This window comes from Netta rufina (genome assembly GCF_964035555.1).
Source record: "Netta rufina genome assembly, chromosome: 1".
Classification (NCBI taxonomy): Eukaryota; Metazoa; Chordata; class Aves; order Anseriformes; family Anatidae; genus Netta; species Netta rufina.
In genome coordinates this window covers 61,523,382-61,551,124 of record NC_140123.1, presented here as the reverse complement: position 1 = coordinate 61,551,124, position 27,743 = coordinate 61,523,382, and the positions used below count along the sequence as shown (strand labels likewise).

General features: G+C 37.9%; 1 protein-coding gene across 2 annotated transcripts in view; it reads left to right on the top strand.

Moving 5' to 3' along the window:
• COL4A2 (collagen type IV alpha 2 chain) overlaps positions 1 to 27,743 on the top strand; it is a 135,452-nt gene that overhangs the window by 70,244 nt on the left and 37,465 nt on the right. For both annotated transcript variants that reach the window (XM_084284865.1, XM_084284864.1), the window contains exons 4-15: positions 15,062 to 15,196; positions 15,279 to 15,323; positions 17,428 to 17,544; positions 18,227 to 18,298; positions 19,862 to 19,897; positions 19,996 to 20,058; positions 22,385 to 22,420; positions 23,091 to 23,132; positions 23,683 to 23,757; positions 24,877 to 24,921; positions 26,119 to 26,178; positions 26,983 to 27,027. In XM_084284865.1, coding sequence (XP_084140991.1) covers positions 15,062 to 15,196; positions 15,279 to 15,323; positions 17,428 to 17,544; positions 18,227 to 18,298; positions 19,862 to 19,897; positions 19,996 to 20,058; positions 22,385 to 22,420; positions 23,091 to 23,132; positions 23,683 to 23,757; positions 24,877 to 24,921; positions 26,119 to 26,178; positions 26,983 to 27,027 — 771 coding nt within the window. The remainder of the gene's footprint in view (positions 1 to 15,061; positions 15,197 to 15,278; positions 15,324 to 17,427; positions 17,545 to 18,226; positions 18,299 to 19,861; positions 19,898 to 19,995; positions 20,059 to 22,384; positions 22,421 to 23,090; positions 23,133 to 23,682; positions 23,758 to 24,876; positions 24,922 to 26,118; positions 26,179 to 26,982; positions 27,028 to 27,743) is intronic.

Here is a 27,743-nt window from a genome sequence, read left to right as displayed (position 1 = left end):
AGAAAACAGTTAACCAAACAGCTCTGGCGTAATTATGTTTGAAGGAGATACCAACTTGTGGGAACCAAGGAGCCTTCAAGCACCCATGCTTTGGCTGTGACTTCTAAATTCTTTGCTTCAGACCTGGTGGAGGGTTGGTGGTTTTTTATAACTTCATGATAACAATTTGCTGAGACTGTATGCAGATGGAATTTGAGCAATGACTGTTTCCCACTGAGAAGATAACAACACAAGTAAACAGTACAGGTGGTAAAAATCCTGACAAAGGCAAAGGCTTGCCAGTTCAGGCTGTGCCAAGGCATCCCTGCCTTCCCTGTGCTGACAAAGCGTGCTCTTCCTCCCCGGGTCTTCCTCACCATTTCTCTTTCTCTTTGCCTGATCCAACTACTTTCAGCTGGTTTATTTTTCAGTTTCATTTCTTTGTTTCATCAGCAGTAGTTTAGGGCAGTAGTGTTCTTGATGCTGTGCAGAACACTGTGTCCTGTTGTCAATTAACTAATTTCTCAAATCGTCACTAATTTCAACTGTCAAAGATCAGATATTCAAATGGGGATTGAGGTCATCTCTTCTCTAAGATAGGACTTGAATGAAACAGCAAGCTACTTAGCTAAACAGCTTAAAAGCAGTATCCTAACTCTAATCTTTTGCTAAATCTATTTCATTACCATTTCTATTGTATTTTCAATATACATTTCACCTTTTTTTCCAGATTTTCTGTGTATGAAGATCTTAATTTGTTGGGGAAAGTTCAGTTAAAGCGTTTTTTTCTACAGAAATCTCAACCATTTTGCACAAAATAAATAAAATACTTTGAATTTCTGTGATGGTTTGACATCTATGGCATCCACATCTCCATGTCTAGACAGACCTTTATAAATAACCAAAATTAATCAAGAAATTGTATTAAATGATTGTTCTCTTCAGAAGTAAAATAGTTTTATTGAATGCTGAAAGGAAATAGTTTTGATATTTTTGTGTGCCCACACTCTATCATAGTTAATAATGCAAATTTTTTTTATATGATGCTTCATTAAAATTCTTCCTAACTTGCGTAATCCCCATGGGGTTAATAAACTCCATTCTTTTAAAATTAGTTCCATCTTTTCAAGGTATCTAATATGTGCAGAAACCAGACAAAATCATCAAGACCAAAAAGAATATGCAAATAGACAGTTTTTCTTCATTGCTCTTGGGTTAACCAGCTGGCACGACAAGAAATAAATTTTCATTGATATTTAATACAACATTTGTTGCTGCATATGTATCCCTTGATAATTCTTTCATCCTTTTTAAGACAAATGCATCTATATTCGCTTTTTAATGCATCTATTCAAAAGTCTGCTGTGGGTTTTTTGTTTGGGGGTGGCACAGGAGTAGGAAGAAAAGCACGGCCCTAGCTCAGAAACATGCACAGGAAGCTGAAAATCTGTATTATCTTGCTTTCTCTGAGTCTTATTCTAATCTCTCATTTTAGATGCACTTTCAGTTATTTCTTGTGCCAGAAAGTAATGAAATAATTAGTATATATTGAGAAAAAAAAAAGACAGGTTTCTCCTAGGAGTGCTTGCTAATGTCTTATTGTAGAAGCACGTAACTCAGCAGCAGAGACTTTCTGCAATCTAGTTCAGAACTTCACGTACCACATAAAGCAGTACTGTCTGTAGAGTGACAGGCAGGGCTTTAGCCAACATTATTACACTGTTGTAGAACCAGAAGCTTAGGTTTTCTCATCTGTAAACACGTAGATCTCACATGCACATAGACATGACTGCAGCAAGCCCATGATTGTTATATCCACAAGCAGGTAGTCACAAACTTATGTCTTTGCTTTTACTAATAATGCAGACTTCACCTGAGCATTTCGTAGTAATTATCAGTGTTTAACAAGAAGAAATTATAGTGCCTCATGTGAATGACCCCTTATCGGTTTTAAAGAAACTAGAAGGCTTTATGGCTTATGTTAGATACACAGAGATCTGAAGACAGCAAACCAAAGGGAGAATAAATACATACACAGACATTAAAAAAATAAATTGCAGACACCACAGAGAAGAAAAAATCTAAGCACTGAAAAAATGTAAACAGTAGATCTGGTAAAAAGCTAATTTACAGGGCCTCAGAGAGGATCCTGGACATCAAACATATTCTGAATCACAGAATAGTTAAGGTTGGAAGAAACTTCTTCACATCATCTAGTGCACATCACCATCACCCCCCTCAAGCAGGGTCAACTAGGGCAGGTTATTAGTTAGCCTTGGTTATTTTCCATATAATCTGGGGGTTCTTGATCTCTAGGCTGTAGTGACTCATTTGACCATCCACATTACGACAGTCTGTACTGAGTGCCATAGCACTCAGTAATGATACTGCTCAGGGTTTGTGTGCTTTCATATAATGTGTTCTTTGGCTCTTTACAAAAATAAGAAAAATACAAAATAAAAGCAAAATAAAAAAGATGGAAATATAAAATACAGGTGTTAGCTTGTGTAGAAGAGCTGACATTGGCTCTTTTCAGCAGCTAAGTAAAACCTATAAGCTCTCCTAGGTACAGAGGAAGTTATAAAATTAGAGTTGAAACCTTTTTAGTGGAGAAAGCAGGGAGGGAGGTCAAAAGTCCATAGGAGCCACATAAACATAAACATGAACATGAAGTTCATATGTTATTGTCAAAAACACAGATGATTGATGCTGCCGGTGGCCATTCAGGTTTCACATTCCCAGTGGATCCAGGACCTATAAATCTAGGACACATGTTTCAGGATCAGTTAATTTTTAGGAAAGGAGGAATAGCTTCCTATTTACTTTTTAATTCTTTCATCCTTGCTTGTAGCAGTAAGGGTAAAGCAGAAGAGGCAAACTAGCAGAGGTTCAGGGTTACGGTTAACCTGTGAACTGCACCACTGTGGCCTTTCATCACCAGCAATTCAAAGCTCCCTGTCAATAAATGCAGTCTTTCCTATGAGTCTGATGGAAGCACTTTATGGAGGTACTTTATCACAAGTTCATGAAGACAACACAGTACTGATTTATTTGACACAACTCATACTGCTAGCACATCATTTTTTTTTTTTTTTTTTTGCCAGGAAGGCACTAGTTTAAGACAGCTTAGAGGCACTCCACAACCAGAATCTGAAATACTGAAGATGCTCTCCTCAAACTGAAGCCTGAAACTAGTCCCCAGTGATTGGGCCAGATTAGTAGTCACAACAAATTTTTTAACAACCTCTGTTATTCCTGTGGAATGTGAAAGCTACTTCTGCTGTTTCTCCTTGTCTGGAAGGCCTTTCTGTTCCTTCACATAACCTGCATTTGCCACCAGTTAGAGATCAACCTTATTTTTTTTCCCTGGCCTGTCAAACTAATAGTACCTCCTTCAAGAAAAAGTAACTCGCCACTACAGTTTAATAGTACTTTAACTCCCTTTATTATCTGCAGATAGAAAAGGAATAAAGGATCAAAAATAATGTTTTGCTTTGATTCCTCTTCTGGTCCTCTGGTGAAACAGCCACGTAGCCTGCATTGTCTACAGTAAAAGTTTTAAAACTTTCCAATAGTTTTTGAAATCAGTGTTTGAAATAATAAATAGGCTTTTTCCATGAACAGCTGTAGAACAGTCTGCTGATGATGTTCTCCAGAGCATCCTTTCCCACAAATGACGAGATTTTGGAATCTAGAGAAGATGTGTGGGCACACTTGGCTACCTAAAACCAGACGTAATGGAAAAATTATATTTCATAATGGATCTGGAGAACTATATCTTCCTATTCAAGTTCATATACCAATCTGGTCCATCTTCAGGACTGCTATCACAAGCAACATTACACAAAAAGAGTATTTTTTTCAGCTAGGTGATATGGAACTATTTCTTTTAGGATTCAAAGGAAAATATTTTCACTCTTCTCCCTGATTACAAGAAAGAAAAAAAAAAAAAAAGAAAAAAAAAAAAGAAAAAAAAAAAAAGAGGGAAAAAAAAAAAGTGGGATTACAGAGACTTCTCCAAGGAATCAGTTGCTATAATAATTTCCCCAGATCATTCAGCTCCCCTAAATCTAGTTGATCTAGCTTGATGTAGTACTGTAAAATTATAAAAATGTTGTGCATACAGAAGACAGGAAACCTAATTGTATTATATAAAAAAAGAACTGAGAGTTTTCAGTATTTCCACTTACTACCTAAAGATGGCAAGACCTCTCATTGACTATTTATTTTTTTGGGAGACAAGCCCAGCATGAAGCCAGGCTCACCACCAAAGTGATGGTGTTATGCTAGCAAGCCACATGCACTGGATGGAAGACCTAGGGTTCATGTAGCTTCATCATTAGGCTTCAGTAGAGTCCCTGTTGCTGAAATCTGTACACCGTCCTCATTGATACTAACATAAGGATTTGCAACTCATATAGAGAAAACAACTGTTTGAGCTCCATTCAGATGATCTCATGGCACCTTGCTGCTCTCAAGGACCATCTGGCCATAAAAGTGTTAAGAGAAAAATAGATGTCACTTATTCTGTATCAACAGCGGCTCTTCAGAGCACTGTGCACATCTGCCTCAGAGCCCCCAGTCTTTCCTGGTGGTTCAGAGCCAGTCACCTGGCCTTCCTGGGAACTCAGAGACCATCCCAAGCTGTAAATTCCCAGGACTGCAGTATGAAGGTGCCTAAGGTCTGCAACAAGTCCCCTGTGCTGGCTGCTGGAGAGCATGTTCAGGGCTCCCGTGTGGAGAGGGTATCTCAGCACAGAATTTATTAAAACAGTCACAGCCTCTGTAAGGGATTTAAATTCTTTCTACAGCTAAAGTAGCTAGTAGTAAGTTGCATTTAAATGATCAAGTTAGTTTGATAGCTGTTCCCACCACAAAAATAGTTACAGTTTTGTCTAACCAGAAGAGGAGCACAGAATGGAAAGATTGGCATATGACATACCGAGTTCCTGCAGGGGTTTTAATTTTCACATAGTCTTAAACTCATGGAGCCTAATGAGCTTAACATTTTGGCCAGTTGCACAATTTAGAAATTTCAACAGTGAATGGTTTTTGGACAGAAAAAAGATGTTCTCACAAATATGAAAAAGTGAACAGATGTTACTATTGGTGCTTCCAACGCCTACTGACAAAAAACATCTGTGTCGAACTTCCTGAATTTTAGGATCTTGAGAACACTCCCACACACACCACCAAAAGCCATTTGAAAACAATTGCGCTGGCAGATCAGTTTTCGAGTCTATTACTGAATGTTCCAACAAGAGCAGGTGCTGCTTGTTGTCTTGTCTCTAGGAGCCTGGCTGGCCAAGCAGTAACCGTGCTGCTACCCGAAACAGGAGCGCCGGCTCCCTCCTTTATGCAAGGTTTAGGATTTGATGTGATTTAGTAAAAGGCATAAAAAACAGTTGATCCTAGTACAATGATCCAAATAAAATGAGCGGGGGAAAAAAAATGGCAATGTAGATGCTAGCAGACTTGAAGAATTATCACACATTTTTTTTGCCCTGAAAATTGTCTGGCTTTTGTAATTCTGTCAAAACCCATGTTGAATGAACAGAATTTTCTTCTGTTTTGAAAACACACTCATAGCGCTAAATATGTCTGAGGCATTTGCTGTCCCTCAAAATACTCAGTCAAACATTTGATAGGTACCATGACCAAATTCTGCCCTTTTATATAAGCATGATACAGCAGCTGTCACGAAGTAAATGGGAGTTCCCTGCTTCCTCCTGCTCCACACCCTGCATCTTAATATTTGTCTGGTTGGAAAAGCAAATTTGGCAAGATGTTTTTTGTCTCTAGTGAATTTTTTGTTTGACTAAAAACTACCCTTTTCCAATTAATTAAATGCTAATGAATGTTTGCAAGGATAAATCAATGCCATTTTATTGCTCTGTAAAACATCACTAGCTCATGAGCTCAACTTCACTGCTGATGTTTAAGTTCATTTCAAATAACATCTCTACGTTATTTTAGTTAACTGTCTTAGAGAAAGCTTTTATTTGGAACTCAGGGGGGCAACACTTACATGTCAATATAAGTGTGGTTGTTTTGTTTGTTTGTTTGTTTGTTTGTTTCTGTGTTAGACTGATGCTCTTCATTTCACCAATATAAAATGAATAGCTCCATTCATCACACTTCCACTCTCATACTAGCCCAAAGCACCTGCCACAGTGTCAGGCCAGCCCCAGCTCTGCTCATTCTGCACATTTCTGAAATGTGATGATTTTCCCCTTAACCTCCAGCTAGAGCCCCTTACCACAACTTTAGCAGAGCCTGATGTCAGCAGAAATTTTGGTATGCTTTGAATAAGGATGACAGAAATTGAGCTAAGAAGCTATGCAGAAGTGGTGGCACTTATGTGACTCTTAGTAGCCTAAAAGAAATATGAGTAGCCTGAAAGGAAGTAAGGTAGTGGCCAGATGATATGGTTGTAATAAGTGAATATACTCTTGAGCGCATGGTATTATCATCATCTGATCAGTTGAAACATTTCTAACTTCCAAGAAAATCCCACTATTTTGCATCACTACCTGCCAAATTCAGTAAATTGATTGCATTTACATCCAGCTCTTTTTTTTCAAGCAGCATAATTATCCCACTCAGTAGAGCTTAGGGATATGGTTTAGTGGGGACTGTTAGCGTTAGGTTGGAGGTTGGACTCGATGACCTTGAGGTCTCTTCCAACCTAGAAAATTCTGTGATTCTGTGATTCTGTGTGATTCATCCTAACCATCAAATATGCAATTGATCTTTTAGGGTGTTACCTTCTTGCACAGTTTAGAAAGCTACAATGTGGATTAATTTAGAAAGCAACAATGTGGTCAATATTTGAGCTAGGCACCTAAGCTCCTTTTATAGACAATGAATTAAAATGGCCACATTCAGTGTGTATTCATCTGGACTAGTTTGAATGTCTACATTAGGATATACCATGCCATAAGATTTCACCCTCGCCTGAATGTAGCTTTGGCTGACTACACTGAATGTAGGCAGATAAATGACTACATGTGCTCAGTAAATACAATCCTGTTTAGAAAAATGATGCCTTTCAAGGCCTTTCAAGTCCTGTCACATAATTCAGTAGAACGTGCTCACCAGATAGATATATTTGCTAATATATCTCAATTCTGTTTCTAAATATCCAAGCCATTAAATTACCAAGATATAAAGCAGGATGTGAATTTACAGCCTGTCAGCCCCAACTCCACCGCTAGTGCTGGCATACATGCTGACCTTACTGCAGCTGACTTCTCAGTGGTGATGGGGTAAGGAATTTTCCATTTACTGCACAGTATGAACATGAATGGTGGGAGGCTTCACAAGCACCTGGTGCATTGCAAACACAAATCTTAATTTACTTGCCACCTCGTAACTTGTGCAACTACACTCTGCACTTTCAGAGTTATTCCCTTCGCTGACTCTGCAGACAAAAACACTATGTCCTTCTTGCCCATCACTTCATGCCTATATCTTCTCCTTTCCTCCATGTAATGACCTTTTGAAGACAGGACAGAAATCCTTGTGAGTTTTGTTTTGTTTTGTTTTGTTTTTTGTCTAGACTCGTCCAGTGTTTATCTTCAACAGAGCATTGACATGGTCCCAATATCATTCTTTCTGCAGCAGCTCTGCAAAGCACAGAAAGCATTTCTGACATGTAATTGTATGTGTTTTGTGACATGAAGAAACTTCTAACTAGTTCTTTTGAGTGCTTGACCTACACATTCCAGCACATATTTTGTTTTATGCATGTTTTATCTTCTTGGGTGACATAGCAACTTTCTGGAAGATCACAAATTAGATCAAACCGTGGGAACAGAAAGCAGTACAAAATTATTTCATTTACTGACTACAGAAAAGGACTGTGGCTTCTTTCATAGTTCTTTCTTAAGGAGACTTAATGTTTGTTCCTTCCTTAACCAAAAAAAAAATAATAAAAAAAAATCTGCAAGCTGAATCACTGCTCTGGAATTAACATTAATGTCATTTGGTCGCCACTGTCCTGAGAGAAAATGTCACATGTCCAGACAATATAGTTGAAAGAACAGCAAATTGTTACCATGCCACTAGGCTGAACTGGCTTCATTTTTCAGTTATTTTTAACTTAAAGTCAACTTTATAATTTTCTGTTTACTTTTTGATATAAATAAAACAGCTTTTTAACAAATGAGAAGGAAAGCTTTCTCTGAGAAAATGAGCTAGAATGTGAAACTCAGCTAAATAACCTTCTGTAAAGTAATGAAAGAGAACTTCAAAACAGAAATAACCATATTGAACCATATGGTTCAATATGAACCATGCTTAGTACATAATAACCATATTTAACCATATTTAGTACATATTTAAATATACTTTTTTTTAAAGTCTGCTGAGTATTTCAGTGCTACTCTTGTGTTTTAGCATTGAATACCCAGCAGGTTAAGGCACACGAGAAAGGTTTGCCTCTTTTGCTAATCAGTATTCCTGTGAGATCACAGAAGTCCACCCCTTCCTAATGCTGGTAACCACTTGGTTGCAGACAGCAAGATGCAGATTCAGAGCATAAATGCAAGAAATGCCCATAGCTCCAGCTGCACCTGCATGGCTGTGCCTGAAGGCAATGCCTGGTGCCACCTAAGGGGCAGCATCCCGCTCCCATGCACGGGCCAGCAGTGTGGATGGATGCTCCAGACACTTCTCTCCTTGCTTTCTTTCCTATGTGCCTTCTAGAATGCCTTTTCCTGGATTAACACTTTAAACCAGCTCAGAAGTTGTTAATTTCCCATCTAACTGATTTTATTCCCTGGTGAGTTGCCTTCTGTTCTGCTTGCTGATGTCTTTCATTAGCGGGGCTGCATCGAGGTTCTTGCTGTCGCTTCCCTTTCCCATCCATTCTCAGAGTAACCGTGCGAGGCCAAGCCCTCTTGCGAAAGTCCGAGCTCACGCTTGACCATCACGGTCAGATCCCCCTTCCTGCAGGAAGCGAACTTGTCCTTTCACAAATGACCTTTCTGAAATGTCAGGGAATCAACCTCCTTTCTTCTTGTCCACTATTAAACAAATTATGGTCTACAAGGGTCATTTTCATGTGGGGAATACTGAATCATCACATTCCATATACCAGAAGCTGTTGCAAAATAAAAGTCTGTAATGAAATACAGCAAAATGGGCTCAATTACCGTGCAGTAACTCTTGTTCTCTCTCTCTATCTTCATTATTGCAAATCACTGATTCTCTCCATTCTTTATATCTAAACACTGGTAAATAGCTTTCTCAGTGATTCATGATGAACGTTTTGTATTTTAAAACCTCCAGAGCAGGAACTGACATTCATTATGCCTTTATTTGTATAGAAGCCCCCAAAATTGGTTGTTTTCAAAATCAGCACACCTTCGTCTACCAGTTTTGTTTCCATGGTGTAAATTTCACAGTAAATTAGAAGGAAGAAAGTTTTGCAACACAACATCTCTCTTTCATTTGACTGATCCTACAAGAAACAAAAACTGAAGTTCAAGCTGCAATACATGAACATTTAGTACAGATCTAAAAGTCTGTTCAGGATCTTCTAAGTCCACTGGGACTGAATTGCAAAATGCAGTGATTAAATTCAATGACGACCCTGACAGCGTTTTCTTTCATGCACGTCATTGGACAGGGGACAATGTATATACAACATTACAAATATTTTCCGGGAAGATTTCCTCCAGGCTTCCTAAATTTCTGACCTCTGCTCCTCCCTGTAAATAGCTTTTGCACATGGCTGTGCTGGCCACGGGGACTGTGCGAGACCTCTCCCAGTCAGCAGGAGTCACAGGAAGAGCGGAGCGGGGACTGCCTATTTAGGAGTGTATCCTGACATTGGTAGTTTTGTAATGTGTCCGAATGGTAAAGGAAGTCCTGTACAAGAACAAAAAGGAATATAAAACTCCTTGTTGGTCTTCAAGATATTCCATCCACCCACTTTTTCCTTTTCGTTTCACATGCTCCCTCTGAGCTGTTTTGCCATAGTATGCCATGCATGTATGCCATGCATGTTCCCATAAGCCTTGTAGCTCCAGCCTGTAAATCTAGTGGCAGTAAGGGGAAATTGTGCCATGCAGAGTTCCAGTGCCCCCCAGCAAAATGTGAAGCCTTCTTCTGGAGAGACATTTGGGCCAGAACACATTTCTGCAATACTTTGTCAGGTGAGAAAAGGGAGCACCAGAGAAAGTGCTTTGTGAGTTACCTAAAATATGACAGCCAGGTACAACATATTCCCATAGGCTTACCTCTTTTTTTTTTTTTTTTTTTTTTTTTTTTTAAACCTGGAAATATAATCCAGACACAATTTCACAGCTTTGGAGAATTTTCTAGGACTTCTGAACCTCCAGGAGCACAACCAGAGTAGTAGCATGCATGGCATATTTCACACAGGGGTATTCAGGACTCTAATAATTGAGTCATGCTTTATTTGACTGAACCTTTCAAATTGATTGTCTTTGCTTAAATCTCCTTAATGACCTTTGCAGAAGAGCACATGTTCTTAGGTCATTTGTTAATGAAGAGAGGACATACTTGTTCAACAAAAGATTTAACATAAAGAAAGTAGAGTAAAAGCTTACATGTCTGAGTTAACAAAGGTTAATCCAAGCTTTATTAATCCAAGGTTAATAAAGCATAAGCCAAGATGCGAACTGGCTGAAGAATTGCACAAACTGTCATAATATTAACTAATTCTCCAGCTCTGTCTCTAGCCTCGTGATGAACCAGTCCCAGAAGGATTGGTTACCTTGTCTTTATTACAAATAATATTAAATAGTCCACCCAAGTGTCTCAACAAACAAGTGATTTAATAATAACCAGGAAAGCATGGGGAAGGGACACTGGCACTGCCCTGCTCTCTTCCTCATTTTTCATTCCTTGTTTACTTCTTCCTCCCTACCAGACAAAAAGATGGGAGTGCAACCCCAAACAATAGGGGTGGTATTTTATATATGAATTAGAGATATAACTGTGTCCCATGCAATTGCCAGCTTTGGAGTATTACAACTTCCTGCAGAAAGCTATGCACAGATTCAATAATTATAACCATAACCAGCATTTTGTCAAAAGTTACAACTGAAAACGTACATTCATTCTGTCTGCTGTGTGCTGCCCCAAAAATGTAAGCAGATATGAACCAAAAAGTCATTTTATATGTCTCAGGTGGGTGAGTGGCTTCTGGAATTGGTTTTCCTTTGATAATTCTGTTCTCTTAATAGTTCTGTCAAATTAATCTCCTTTGGCTTTTATTTACTTCAATATAATAAAGAAGTGACCTTTCCAGTATGCAGAATCCATGGTTTACTTTCTTTGTGGAAGGAACTGAAATGTTTCTTCCCAGAACCTCTCAAGATTAAATTTAAACTAGAGCCAACTCAAATCCCTAAAATTGAATTTGAATAATTTTTCTATGTTCTTCGCAGATGTGTGAGATACTTTTCATCCTTTTTAAAGGTTCCTTTTCAGATTTGTACATGTGGGAAAGGATAAACTCGCTTAAGTATTTAATTAGATTTTAAAATTTTGTAGTATGATGGAATTTTTAACTAGTTAAAAATCTTATGCAAGAGCATAAGAACAGATACTGAGATGGTGTTCTAAAAAAAAAAAAAAAAAAAAAAAAAGACTACAGTGCATCTTTTAGAATGGATGAAATATTATCTGTAATTTCCAAAAAAAAAGGCTGTTTCATGGTATATGTTCATTTGTACTCACTCAATCCCTTTATAGTTAAAAATAGGTAAATCAAGAAGTGGCATCAGAAAAGGCTTCTTTTTCCTGACCTTGTACCTTGGAGCTCACACTAGTTCCCGTTTAAATCATTATTCTAGTGCTTCTAATCAGCAGCTTTCGATTTGAGGCAGGTAACTAACAAAAGTATGGCTATTGCGAACATGGCTAGATAAGGGTTTGCACCTCCATAGGATAACAGAGATTCACTGATTTTAAAAGACTGAAAACTGCTTATGTGGAGAAAGCTGCATCTGTAGTAGCCAGCTGTGACTGGTGTAGGGAAATGAGCTGCTGCTTGCTCAGATGTGTGTACCTTTTGTCAACAGGAATCATTGCGTGTGTACTCATATAAGCTTTATTTCTTCTCAATCCGTTGAATTGAAAAATGGAAATATGTTGGCCTTCTAAATGGCAATAATCCCCAAAAGCAGACTTCCTTTACAAGTACAGAAGCTGTATGAGGTCAGGCTTGGTTATAAGTACAAGAGAGATCATCTTCTGTGGTGTCAGCTCAAATACTAATCCATGGTATCCTTTGGTAATGCACCTAACCCATCAGTTCTGTCAAATTAATCATAATGGTATAGCAAAAGATCTGCATGATCAAGGATCCATACTGGTGACTTGTCCCTGAGGAAGAACATGTAATTCACTCTTCATACTGGTTCATTCCTAGTCTTTTTCCCAGAAAAATAAAATTAATAATAATAATAATAATAATAATAATAATAATAATAATAAAGAAGAGAAGAGAAGAGAAGAGAAGAGAAGAGAAGAGAAGAGAAGAGAAGAGAAGAGAAGAGAAGAGAAGAGAAGAGAAGAGAAGAGAAGAGAAGAGAAGAGAAGAGAAGAGAAGAGAAGAGAAGAGAAGAGAAGAGAAGAGAAGAGAAGAGAAGAGAAGAGAAGAGAAGAGAAGAGAAGAGAAGAGAAGAGAAGAGAAGAAAAGAAAAGAAAAGAAAAGAAAAGAAAAGAAAAGAAAAGAAAAGAAAAGAAAAGAAAAGAAAAGAAAAGAAAAGAAAAGAAAAGAAAAGAAAAGAAAAGAAAAGAAAAGAAAAGAAAAGAAAAGAAAAGAAAAGAAAAGAAAAGAAAAGAAAAGAAAAATATTTGCACTGAGTTTTGTACTTTGTTTGGTTATCTCAGTTTCTCAGTATGGACTTGTTTGATATTATATAATGGGGTTTAAAACATAAAAACTACCAAAACTATTGTGACAGCATTTTTCCACAAAAACAGTATGAAAAATGATATTTATTTTTTTTAACTAGAAGTACACTATGTTTCAGTCATGGTGTTTATTTTGTAGTTTGTGATAATAAGACAACTCAACTTCTCAACTACAGGTGAGAAGCTCAACATGAGCCGGCAATGTGTGCTTGCAGCCCAGAGAGCCAACCACATCCTAGGCTGCATCCAAAGCAGCATGGCCAGCAGGGCAAGGGAGGTGATTCTCCCCCTCTGCTCTGCTCTCGTGAAACCTCACCTGGATCCCTGCATTCAGCTCTGGGCCCCGCAGCACAAGAAGGACATGGGTGTATTAGAGGAAGGCCACAAAGATGATCAAAGGGCTGGATGGAGTATCTGTCCTATGAAGACGGGCTGAAGGAATTGGGGTTGTTCAGCCTGGAGAAGAGAAGGCTCCAGAGAGACCTTAGAGCATCATTCCAGTACCTAAAGTCAGCCTACAGGAAAGTTGGGGAGGGACTCCTTACTGGGGAGTGTAGTGATAGGAAAAGGGGAATGGTTTTCAACTAAAGAGGGTAGGTTTAGATTAGACATTAGGAAGAAATTCTTCCCTCAAATGGTGGTGAAGCACTGGCAAAGAAGCTGTGGATGCCCCATCCCTGGAGGTGTTCAAGGCCAGGCTGGATGGGGCTTTTGACAACCTGATCTGGTGGGAGGTGTCCCTGCCCATGGCAGGGGGGTGGAACTGGGTGGTCTTTAAGGTCCTTTCCAACCCAAACCATTCTGTGATTTTGTGATTTTCTGCGTGGTTGATAAATACATTTTGAAACTGTGTCACAAGTGGGCCTATCCTTTAATAGGAGAATAAAAGTTCGCCTAAAATCAATTAAACATTTTTTGGTAGCTTGTCTACTGCTTTCTGAATACAAAGAAATTAGGATTAGGATATCTTCGTGTTCACTTCTTCAAGTCCCCACGCTGTCTTATTTCACTTCTCAATGACAATCTCAATGACATTAAATGAAGTTGAACGACTGCATTTCTTGGAGAGAGACTACATTCATTTTTTAATTCTTTCTTTCCAGGCATGGGTGAGAGTGGAAAAGGAAGTAAGCTGTTGTAGGAAGATGGGATAGGATATATTTTACACTATTTTTAAACTGTTGCATTATATATTTTATACTGATTTTTTTTATCTTTTTTTTTGTATAAATATACATCTATTTGTTCATGTTTTCCTATAATTTTTGCTTTGTGAGATATTAATGCTGTTGCAGAATGACCTGTGAAAATCTAGCTGCATTTTAAAAATACTTTCATTAGAACCTGCTTCATTAGAATGTCTTGTTAAATGGTGCTTTGTGCCATTTAAGCATTTCTCTCCAGAAAAGACTATCAATTTACTATTACTGTCATTAATGCAGTGAGTACCACAGAGCATACAAAACATATGTGCCTTGGTGACACTGCATTTGGAATGGTTTTCAAATACTTTGGTTCACGGATCTCAGACATACTGTCACAGCCCCATTATTTAAACCACCATTGTGTCATTTCAAAATGATTTTTTTTCCCTTGTGATGAGCCTTGTGATGTTGGCAGTCAACAGAGAATTATTTTTAAACAATGTTTGAAATGGCTTGAAGAGTGTCATTAGGGTTGTTCTACCAAACCAGCTCTGGAAGGGAACTGTTAATGATAGGGAAACCTGCATGCAACATTTCAACCTATGTGGATGCCATACCCTAATGGTGTTGTCTAATAATTTTCAGGCTCCACTGTTAAATAGAAATACCATCCCCAAAAGGCAGAAATGCAGGCAGAAATTCATGACATTCAGTATCAGCCTCCTTCTCTTGAGAAGTCATTCTACCTACTCCAGACAAAACACTTTTTTCATAGAGTAGCAGCAAATGTTCGAGTAGTGAATACTGATTTGAGAGTTCATTCCCATGTATTCATTTTGTCATGCACAATGTAGTCACTTTGCTGGAGTTTATGTATGGTGTTTCCAGATGACATTCATCAGAGTCTGCTCTTCTGGAATGAAAAGAGATTCTGTTTATTTTCTCTTGAAGAGATTGACTACACTGCAGGAGTGATAACTAACCCAGCTTCACACATCATAACTGTTCCTAAATAAATGCTTTTTTATTACTTTTATCAGGGCCAGCCAGGACTCCTTGGATCACAGGGGTTCCCTGGACCACCAGGATTGATGGGGATCCCAGGTGTGCAAGGTCCCAAAGGTCACAAAGGTGAAAGAGGACATCCAGGAATAAGTGGACCCAAAGGAGAAATGGTAACTTTTGAATATCAGATGTTTTAGCTAATGAGCAAAATACTAGACAGAACATCATTTTAATTGTGCTGTTTCACTCTAGGGGCTAAGAGGAGTCACTGGATTCCCAGGGGCAGATGGCGTTCCTGTAAGTATCCAGTTACCTCATGTTTAAGAAACTACCAACTGCAAATATTGCAGACAGGTTTAATGCCTTTGTACTTTAATTAAAGTCTCTGGGCTGAATTCTGCATCAGCCACGTACGCGCTGTTAAACTAAGGGCATTTGCTAAAGTAAGTGGAACTGCAGATGCACAGCAAAAGAATAGAATCTGTGCTCCCGCTCATTCCCTCTGATAATTAAGGTCCGTTTGCTTTGTCCTTTGTAGAAATCCTCTTGTAAAAAGGGACAAAAACAGAAGGAAATTTCTTGTGTCGCTGGAGGTTACCCAGCTAAGTGTGTTCTTTTGTAGGAAAGAGCTGTGAGATAAGTTCTCCACATCTCCTAGGCTAGTGAGCAAAGGACACCAGTGGGTCATGCCTTAATTATTTCAGAATTGTAAAGTACATAGAAAGACCAATAAATGTAAGAATACTAACCATTGTTATTTGGTTTATATCTCATAAAGCTTGCATGAGATGGTCTTAAAAAAAACTATCTCAAAAACTTTGAACAAATTGTCCAGGTCCATGAAACTGAAGCATTCAAAGAGGAAAACTGGGTAAAGTTCACAGCACAGTATTTTCCCAGCTTACACTCCTTTACATCTTGTGTCATAAAATAACAAAGAAATCTGAGTCACTGGAATCCCTGGACAGAGTTCCCAGGCTTGGGTTTCCTTTGTAGTGCTCTCTGACACCGGGGCCTCACTCTGCAACCCACACATCCACATCCACTCTGCTTTCACCCTTTTTGTTTCCTAAAGAGCTCTGTATCGAGTTTCAGAGCTTTCTCTCACACACTCTTCTTCCTCTCTCTCCTTATCACCCTTAAAGGAAGAAGAAACCTTCTGTAGCCAAGGATCTCATTCTCCCCACCACATCATTGAGTTGTTTCTCAGTGCTCTGTCTTCCTGCGAGTAAATCACTCTCCTCTGAAGCTCCATGTTACTATAGCTGGACCGCTTCTGCTACCTGAGCAAGTTTTCTTTTTTAGCCCTGTTTTCACAACCTCTGCAATTGCATTGTGGGGGATAAATGCCTTCAGATACTATTTGAACCCGCATGCATCCTCAAGCCCTCCACCCTTCCCGCTTGATTATGTTCTCCAACCAGTTTTCTTAGGCCAAAGCACAACGCTGACCACGGCAAGAAGAGAAGGCAAATAGGCACATATATGAACTGTAACAGCAAAGTGCTGGGATGTGGGGCTAAAGACCAAGAGAGGAGGGTGACAAACCTGGGTCTGTTCTGGAGTGAGGAATATGAGTATTTGATGGAGCTAGGTGAGGGCATGGACAGATCTCTTTTTTCTTTTAAGAAAGTGAGCAGAAGCAAAAATAAAGCCCTTGCTCTAAGTAGTGAAGAAGGAAGAAAAGTATTCTATTTATGTTAGTTTCTGTGTTGTTTTTTTTGCTGACTGAGCCCCCTGGAAGAAAGCTGCTCAAGGGCAGATTAGCTTCTCATCAATCCCAGTGCAAAGCAATCATAAGTGTAATTTAGGTGAACATAGGCACTGCAATGGAAATTCGTTTTAAGGCAGGAGTAACTTTTTCCTGCTTTCCTGAGGCTCAGTGTGGAACTTTAGTGTCCCCAGCGCCCTTGGTTTGAGCCCACCTGATCTCTTCCCATCTCTGTACTTACAGCTTCATCATGGCACCCAACCTAGCTCCAAAGGCATCACTGACTTTTTTTCCTAGCTTGGAAGCTCTTCAAAGCCAGTAATGAACCTTTCTTCCCACTCCTCCAGTGTGAAGCACTGAAATTCTTAACAATCTCAGTTCTTGGTGGCTCCCTGCACAGCAGTCTCATCTGGCTTAGTTCTCTGGTTAACAGAGACTGCATTGAACATAGCTTTCTTACCCTTTCTGAAAGGTCCTTCACTACTCATTTTTTTCATACTGTCTGGGGCATCTGGTTCAAGCTGCAGCTATATTAAAAAAAGGCACTGTCTGTTTCTTTCTTTGAAAATCATAGTTTCCCATGGATCCAAGCCTTGGGCTTAATGTGAGAATGTCTAAATACTGTGTGACTACAGGAAAAGGAAAACTAGAAACAGATGGATAGATAAACACTTTTTTTTTCCTCAACAGGGTCATCCAGGGCAGCCAGGATCAAGGGGGAAACCGGGTCATGATGGCTGTAACGGGACAGTAGGTGACCCTGGAGACTCAGGAACTCCTGGATTCTCTGGTTTCCCTGGTACCATTGTAAGTAGATGACAGCAAATGGATACCTAAAATGAAGATCATTACTGAAGTACTTGTATTTCATGCAAGTGTGTGTTGGAAACTGATGGGCCCTTTTGGCCCAGCACAGCATCCTTGTGGACCTACCCAGATGACCTTCATAACACTTAGGGCTGGAAGGTCTGCCATACCTATCATGTAGGTCCTGCAGGGTCATTGCTTCAAGAAATCCTGTACAACTTTTTCCAAAAGCAGTAAAAGAATATCAGACTCACAATTTCTGATGAAAGTAACCTTTTCCTTCCCTATCCATGCCCAACATACTGGCTTGCCATAGCGCAATATGTAGGATCATGCTGCAATGAGCACTGGAGCTCCTTGATTTACCAGCCTATGTGTCAGCCCTAAGTAGCTGCAGCCATGGCTCTATCTGGCAGGTGCCATCCCATAATATCACTCCTAAGTAACATGGAGTTCTTCCCCCTGTATTTTAAATCCATTCCTAAAGGTACCACAAGGGTTTATAATTTGTTTGTAAACCACAGCTTTCCAGAGTTTGACATACACGTAGTCTCTGCCTTCAAACAGTTGTACATATATGCTCATGAAAAACCTTACAGATATTTTGCATTACTCGTAACTGTTTATGCATTCACAGATGATATGAAAGCTTACTTTTCCTTTTTTTTTCGGTCACATCCAGGGAGTCCAAGGACCAAAGGGCCAGAAGGGGGAGCCATATATACTACCACCGGACATTGCCAGCCAATACCGGGTAGGTGTGTCACTCCCTCAAGCTGATGAATTTTCAGTCAATGCTCAATACTGTTTTTAAAACAGGTGATGGAGAATGAGTTTCCCTTACATTCTGGAAGACACGTTCCTAGAGACCCACTTAAATTCTGTGTAGGTTTTGCCAGGCGGCTTCTTCTGTCTCTGGTTACAGCTAAGCCTATCCAGGGAGGAAATGTCCACTCGCTTACTTGCAAGGACTTACAGTTTGCAGGTGGATTGCAGAGGTACTGGACAAGGACATAAACCTGTTGATTTTAAAACATTTGTAACATTGTACTTTTAAATAAAAGTGGTAAATGTTGTAGTTCAAGTATTATCCTCTTTATTCGATGACTACCCATATATCATTCCTGGTAAAATAATTCCTTTCTCACAGTTTTCTCCACTGAATGATTCCATTTAATATTATGATCCTTTCTGTATAACTTCCATGTAGGAATTTGGTTGACTTGTGATAATATATGCTTCAATGTATTATTCAGTTATTTAGTTATCCCCAAGTATTCTTCTGGGTGCCCTTACTCTATCTAATCCTAAAAACTTGTTCTGTGATCACTTGAGTCTTTTTCTCATATATATGGTTTTGTATAAGTTGAAAATATCAGATAATGATAAGTGGTTATATACACTGTTAGAGTATAAACTGTGACAAATTTAAGTACAAAGCTACATTAGAACTGTACTCAGCACTGGGATCTGCTAAGTTCATTTAAGTAAATTTTATGCCAGTGATGAGTGCCAAAATATATTTGTCTTTTGACTTTTTTTAATGGAATCTTTTCCTTTCAGAAACTTTAAGTTCTGTTCACTCATTAGTAGTAATTGGAGAACTACTCAAGTATTTATAGTCAAGAATAGGTACTGGCACCTGTATTCATTTCAAAAAGTACTTGGTTCCACAGATCATTACATTAACTAAACTCAAATTATCTAGACATATTAAAAAAAAAAAAAAGTTAAGATGATTGAAGGTGTCTGGACTGAATGCTGTATTATTTATGGGCTTGAAAGGTCTTTGCACTAGAACATTTTTGGATCCAATTTCCAAAAACATTTCAACATGTACTGCAGTTAAAATATGTGGTCACTGAAAACGGTATGTTCCAAGAGCTTCTCAGTGACTCAGAAGAGAATCAAAATGATTTGGTAATTCCCATGCAACTCATGAAAAATTAACTTGTACATTTCAGCTTATGTTGTATCCCTAATTAAGCTACTGATTAGATGGGTCTTTCAAAAAGGAATTAAACATTCCGTCTCAGTCTTGCAGTTTGGATCCCTAACTTCACTAACCATCTTTGTACCTTCCAAGTATATTGTATGTAACTATACTATATAAAGTATAAAATCAATCTATGATAAAACACATTATCTCAAATTATCTCAAAATATTCACTGAATGTATCTGTATATAAGGATTTATATGGAATATATACTATGATTTTTAAATAGCTTTTGGAATAAGAAAAAGCTAGTAAGAAAATATTTTATTCAATTTTGTGTATAGTATTTACTGCATTTTTTACTTCTTTGTTTTCTTTAGGGAGAACCTGGGGATCCAGGATTCAGTGGTTTTCCTGTAAGTAATAGTACAGCAAATGTGATAAAGTGTCAACAGTAACTAATACCAAAACAGCATGAATTGATGTTTTGGGTTTTTCTTTTTTCAATTTAAAGGGATCTCCAGGTATACTGGGTGTTCAAGGACCTATTGGTCCAAGAGGACAACGAGGAAGACCAGTAAGTATGCTTAAAATATTTTCTGTAGGAAATTAACCTAATGAAAGAATCATCTCAGCAATATTCATTATGTTGAACTGTAGCATAGCAAATGAAGAGAAAAAATGAATTTAGAAATAGCAAGGAGGTGTGCTTGGATAGAAAACCTTGAAAAAAGTACTAAGACAGTGGTTCTACAGTGATGAGTATTGCACAAAGAAGTATACTTTCTTTCACCATGTATTACCTAAAGGTCTTGATTTATATTGTATTTCTTTAACCTCCTTGAAAGAGTTTTCTTTGTAGAGATTATTTATTGCAGTCCATTTAAGAATCTACGCCCCCCTACTCTGAGATATCAGAATCTAAATATGTAATCTTTTCTGCTCATGAAGGATGTGGTTATCAGCTATTCATCCTTCCTACAGGAGATTGAATAGATAACTTTCTTTATTAGTTTTTAGAAGACCATTTTATTTTTAAACTTTTTTTCAGTATTTTTTTCAAAAGTCAACATTTACAGCACTGGAGTTGACAACTGGTACTGACTATTTCTTTGGAAATATTGTGTTCTCTACAGATATCATTTTCTACATTTCTTGTTTACCATGGTTAACGGTTTTATGGGTGAAAAGCAGATATTCAAATTCAGTTTATTTTGTTTTATTTAGGCTTGCTTTATTTTCCTGTAAGAAACTTTATAGCACTTACTTACTTTTTCATCTTTTTATTTGTCAACATTTACTTCAGACCTTCTCTACATCACTAATTTTTGGGGAAAAAAAAAAATCAAATTCAGGGCTTCTTACAAATGACCTCCATAACCTTTTATCAGGGACACCCAGCCTCCTCCCCCCAAAAAATAAATTAAATAAAATATAAAATAAAATAAAATTCTAGGACTAAATTCACAGCATGCTAAGCCTCTCCAAAATTAATTTTCTGCAGTGTCTGCTTTATCACTGCAGGTAAGCTGCATCTTACCTTTCTCTTCTGAACCTCCTGAAAGAAAATCTTCTCAGTCCTTTACTTTGTTCCTAGAGTGAACTCATTAGTTTCATGAGCCTCACACAGAAGACCCAGCCTACTATTCCCAGGACACTGTGTTGGATGTAAGATGTAAAGAGTGACATGGACGGTGCATTTTCTAAGCCTTATGAGTACATCCCTCTGGTTACAATCATCTCAACATCTCTTTTGAACACTCTGCCACAGTAGATGGATACCCACCATCTCCACTATTAACAAAATAGTTCAAACTATCTTTATCATCTCTGAAACTGTGATTGACCTGTGGGAGGGACCTGGGAAATGCTTCCAGGTTTGCACCGTTCCTCATCCTTGAGTCCTAGATCCCACATGAAGGCAAACGTGGCTCCTCCAGAGGCAGCATGCCTGCACGGTGCATCTGCCCTGTAGATTAGGCAACAGCTCACAGACTCCTTGACTAACCAAAACTGATTTAGCATTGTTTTGTCAGAACCAGTCTACTGTGTACTTACACAAAGACACATAGCAAAGGAGAGATATATAACAAGTTTAGGTCTCGCCTGACCATCATGATCTTTTTTTCTGTAAGTTTGGGTTGATGTTGCATAACCCAGGTTGTACCCCCTTTGGGGCTCAGCAGGTGGTCAGTTCCATTGGCAGCTGTCTCACTTTTATTATTCCTCTTATTCACCATCTCCTTCTCTGAAAAGCTCATGCTTCTTATTCACCCCACCTCTCCCACATTTGACAGTTTTTAATGCTTAGGATCCTTTGGAGCCTATTAACTACCCTAGTTGACTGAAGCACTGTAGGTTTTCTGTCCAATTAATAGCTTTCCTTACTGCTCTTCTTGTAAGACTATATTTTAAGACAAGCATTTGTGTCTGTTCTAGTTTCATTTCCCACCATCTTCTTTTTTCATTCTGTAATATACCAAATTGGGAACCTGATATACACTCATGGTAGTTTAACACCCTTTAAACACCAATGCAGTACCAAGACACTAGTCCAGTGAAGTGGTTAAAGATGTGCTTAACTTTAGGTCTGAAGTTAAAATGTTACTAGGTCAGGATCCAAAGCACAAGTTCTTATTACTTGAAATAAAACAGAATTTCATTAATTTCAGAATTTCATAAACCAGGAGACTTTTATTCTGTTAGGAAAGATTATTATACGATTTAGAAGAGTATTTTTCAGAGCAGTAAACACAGCTAATATATCAAGGATAGTACATTGAGCTCTAAGGATTACACTATTTTCCAAATACATGCTTTTATTTCTGACATAGAGTAACTGACCTGCATGCATTGATTACAAAGTGACAAGTAACTTGCTCTCACATATTCTGTTTCCCTAGGGACCACCAGGGCCCCCAGGACCACAAGGACCACAAGTAAGTCTTTGTTTCAAAGCTGTTCATGTTGATTTTGTGTCACTAAGGTTTATCCAAGACCCACTTGGAGGCAGTAAAATAAAGAACCACAGGCTGATCCAAAGGCTGTGTAGCACAAGACCTTCTGTGTTGGCTGCATACCACAAGAAGTTAATCTTACACTGGGATCGGCTGCCCTGAAATGATTAAACCAGTTCTAGAGCCAGATTTAATTTGCTACTGTAGTCACAGTAGCTTCCCATTAACAGAGAATCCTTGCAGTCTGCACAATATTCAATTGTATCTCAGTGGAAAAAAAAAATAAATATATAAGTTAATTGTTCTGACCCACCTAGGTATTTTTATTTAATGTTTGGTTCCGTAAAAAAATTGCTAAAGTGCTTGATCTTTTCACAACATTACTCAGCGAATGACTCAAAGTCTGTTATAAGAAACACTGGTAACATGAGATTTCAATTAGAGTCATCTTTCTGATGTTTACATCTATAAAAATACTTCTAAATCTCTAAAAATACTTTGAGGTAAAACTAGATTATTACTTGTTACTCTTCTTCAGTGGCATCCTACAGAGTTCTAAGTCTGAAAAGGCCCTTCAGTGTGTTTAAATTTGAATTTTGCATTTGAAAACCAGGTTGTACTTTTAGTAAATCTTGACCTATTGCTTTTGCAGGGCAACAGGGGCCTTGGCTTCTATGGAGAAAAAGGCGAACAGGTAAAGAAAAACTGATGAATTAGTATCACTACAGGACAGGATGATGTTGTTTGCTGTTTATAAAGGAACCTATTTTAAATACACTATCAGTTGGCAACTATATTACATTATTATAATAGAAAAACAAACATAGTTTTGAAAGCTATATTCGATAATCTCCATAACAAATGTCATAACTGAACTAATTTTTACATCTAACTTTTACATTAGTCTTGGTCCAACTGTGCCTTCATTTACACCAACACAAATCAGAGGTGACATTTCTGAAATGTGTAGAGCCAGACTCCTTTATATAAAGCAATAGCCTTTAAAGTTATTCTGGAAGCATACAGGGCAAGAGCACATATTGCTTTATGTTTATCACAGCACAAAGTAAACTTGTTTCTTGCTATCAATTTATTTAGAGGTTTAGAATTGTATTCTTAGCAGGGGAAAATATGCATCCCTCTTTTTCTACTCATCATTCATTCTATTCATCAGCCAGAGATGATCAACAACTTGACAAGGTATTGTAACTGTTAGTAAACATACCCTTACGTTTTCGCTGCAGGGACCACCAGGTCCACCAGGTCCACCCGGGCTTCCTACAAAAGAACTGACAGGTGTCCCCTCTGACAAACACAAGGTAACTACAGAATATTTTCCCAAAATGTGAGAGGAATTAAGAGCTCTCTACTATCAAAACTAAAATATTGGACAAATGTGCTTTTACATATAGTACGTAGAAGACATTAGTTTGTCAAAAGACAAATCTGCTGCTTTTCTACAGCTTGAATCATAAAGTACTTTTTGTTATTATGTTGGCTGTTGAGAAAGCACTTCTCACAACGTAAGACTGGAGGTATCATAGCAAACTTGCTATTTCTATTTAAATAAACCCAAGTATGAAGCTACTGGTCGTCACTGATGTCTTCTGATTTTACAACCAGAAATACCATCTGAGAAATCATTCAGTATCTCATTTTCCATAATAATGAATTAAATCATCCTCCTGTAAGAAGCACATTTTAGGGAAGCAATCAGAATTGTCGTGTATGTTTATGTAACATATCTCTGTGGTGCAGATGTTTGTATACTTATAGTAAAGGCTTCTCCATAGGTATTGGAGAAATCTTCTACAGCAAGATACAGTTTATTCTCATCTGTTGCTTCTTACTGGGAGCAGAGATAGTCATACCTCATATAGGAATGTTCTGTGGTGAGCACCAATGTCCAGACCAGTAGTTTTCAGTTCTGAGTTTGAAGCTACAAAGTTCATGTGGCTCCAGAAATATAAGTAAACTGGTGTGATACTGAAAGATGTAAAAATGTCTTTGGTGTCAAGATGGAATTTCCATGACTAAGGGGAGATGTGAGCTAGTTGTCTGGACAGTCTTTGTAGTCAGTTTAGAGATATAGACAATATCATGAGTAGGCTGCAATTTTTCTCATCCTAAGAGGAATTCTTACATCTGATCAGACAGTTCACAGATAAGCAATAGGTAGAACTTGAAGAAAGTGGATTTATTTATAGGCATTAACCAGGCACTCATCACCCAGGCATCTTATGAACAAGCCTGGAAATATCCTACAGTGTTCATATTCCTAGAAATATTTTCAGAAAAACTATGAAATATATAGATTTTTTTAAAAAAATCTAATTTTTTTTTTTTTTGAAAAAGATTTGTATCTTTGCATTAAAAAAAGTTAATAAAATGTAAATGGGAATGCCTAACATATCTGAACACTTTTTCTTCATTTTTAGGGTGAAAGAGGAGAACGAGGGCAAAAAGGGGAACCTGGACAACCAGTAAGTCAAGTGGAGAACATCAAAGACAAACAATATCAGAGTTAATACTGGTGCATTCTTCACTGAAATGGTATAATATGGAGCAGTACAAATAGGGGCACCAGTTCTGATGCTTTAGGAAATCTAAACAACATGATGTGTAAGAACTTCACAGCATAATCTGTTGTTCTTTTCTTGCTGGTTTACCAAAATAAGATTTTCCCTCACACTTTTATTTTAATTTTAGCTATAACTATTAATAAATCTCTTTACTGCTGATGGTCTGCTATGTTAAAAATTACATTAAATCCCATTAAATATGTATGTAAGGAAATGTTCTCAATCCTTCTCAGTCTGCTGCCCAGCACATACAAACCTTTGGTCTCATAGGTCTGTTGACTGAGAATAATCCCATGTGTTGCTGTGTCTTTTAGAGCTGTCAACTGAATTTGACTGAATGTGGTTTAATTAACTCACATGCAAACTCTAGTCTGTCCAAATAGCTTTACTATTGAGTGGTTCTTTTTTACTTCCCAGAGTGGTTTAAAATACAGTCTTCACCAACTTGGGATGCCTCACTGGGCATTTTGCAGAGCTTTATTTTCTCAAACAGTCTGGTTAACTTCCCAATGAGGTTATGGGTTATGGCAGAAACCTGCAGTGTAAGCCCTGCTGCCCTCCGTATGCACTTCCTAGTCATATTTTTAGCTGATGGTCAGATTTTATACATGCAGAATTTTGTTGTGACTCTATTAGTAAAACCACAGATTTTATCTTGATGTAGCAGAGTGGGATATGTTTCAGATATGTTTCTCCTTTTTTTTTTTTTTTTTTTTTAATAGTAGTAGCATGCCTGTATTTGCCAAATAGTTCTCTAAAGCTATAATTTGGACATACGCTGAGTTGCTTAATTGGTTGTATAGCTGAACAATTGCTTTGGCTTCTCTTCAGAGTCACAGATATAAAAGAAATAAAGGAGGAGATGATAGAAGGGAAACCCTGTCCTCTGCCTAATGGCCTGATCCTGCTATTGTAATGAAGCAAGCATGTTGCACTCTACTTTAAAGACACTGGTTCTTTCACATGCAGCTATAATTAGATCATGCATGTGTTACAATGATGTTTTTTTCCTTCTGTTTAGCTTCCATTAAAATTGTTTGTTGTTTTTTTTTTTGCACTTTATGTAGAAATATGTTATCTGAATGTAATGTTTCCTAGGGTATACAATACACTGGTGAAAGAGGTGAAAAAGGGGTAACGGGCTTCGCAGGACAAAGGGTGAGTCACTCCTCAAAGGTAAAATTAGTATTGCTAAATGTGCAAGTCCAATCTGAGACTTTGCCTTTAGGAGCAAAACATAGGTTAACAAGCCACAGACATGAGAGCCCTTCAGCCCATGTCTTCCAAGTTATGGGCAGCTCTGAAATCCCTGGTACAGGAAAAGAAAAATGGCATTGTGAAATGGTAACAGAAGGAGGGCCCCACATGACTCACAGGTTTGACTACACCCTCACGGGGAAACGTCATGCATCACTCACCCAAAGCTGTGCTCGCTCACTGCGATCCCCATGGATCTCCCCAGGGGAGGATCGTTCCTCCCCTGATCCCCAGCATAGTCTTAATTTTACGATTTCCACATTAGCTCTCTTCAAACTGTGTTCAGCAAACACGAGTTTGACTCCAGTTACCCCAGAAACATAATTAAATAAATAAATAAATCCTACTACCTTGTAGCATCTACGGATGTTTCTCTGGGAGCACTGTTTCTAAGGTGCTTAAACAGACTAAGAACAGTACTCAGCATATATTTTTTAAAAATCTCAGAGACTTTAAAATCTTCATGGTTGATTTGTAATCTCCCGATTAAGAGAAAGAAGATAAAAATCTAATACCAGAGTAAATTTCAGATCTTTCGTGTTTGCAGCATACGTGAATCACATTGGAAAAGTATCTGAACTCTGACTGTCAGTTTTAGAGATTCGAAATAATTGTCAGACTTATTTTGTCTAAGAAATAGTAATGGTTCTTAAAAGATTTATTATGATGTTACTTATATTTATTAATTTCAATGTGCCTTCATAGGGACTACCTGGTATCGATGGCTATCCAGGACTCATTGGAGAAAGAGTGAGTATTGCATACATGACTGTTGTTTCCAACACACATGTAGACAATCTGTCTGAAAAGTAAATTATAGAGGACAAATTCTGCCTGTAATTCCACCAACTGTAGTCTAGAAAGCATCATCTGGATTCTTCTATCATTGTAATTTTGTGTCAGTTAGTTTACTCATCAGTGAGAAAAAAATGGTCCTGTAATTAAAGTTCATTTTTCCATTTCTACATGACCACGTTTTAAAAGTGCTGTGGGGAATTGTTTTTTTCATTTCTTCTTTTACTGCTACCATGATTTCTATAATTTTCTTCTTAGATGCAAAAAGTTACTAGTTTGAACAGCTTTCTGCAGACACACAGACATGGTTGAGATCTGTGGTCTATGCTACATCTTGGATATCAAAAAAAAAAAAAAAAAAAAAAAAAAAAGAAGGAAACTGATAAATACACCAATACACCATTAAATCTCTGTCCCCATGGAAACACACCCAAATATTTAAAATAGCATTGTGTCAGACAAGTAAGAGCTCATACTTTCTGTTTATGCTCAGAAAAAGGCTTCTTCAGTCAGCATTAGAAATCACTTCCATGAAGTATTCAAATAACTATGAGCTGCATGACTTTGCTTCTCTATCTTTAATAGGTTTATGAATTTGTCCTGCCACCAAGGTAAAACAATAATAACATGAAACACATGGGACGTAAAGCACATGAAGCAATAAAAGTAAC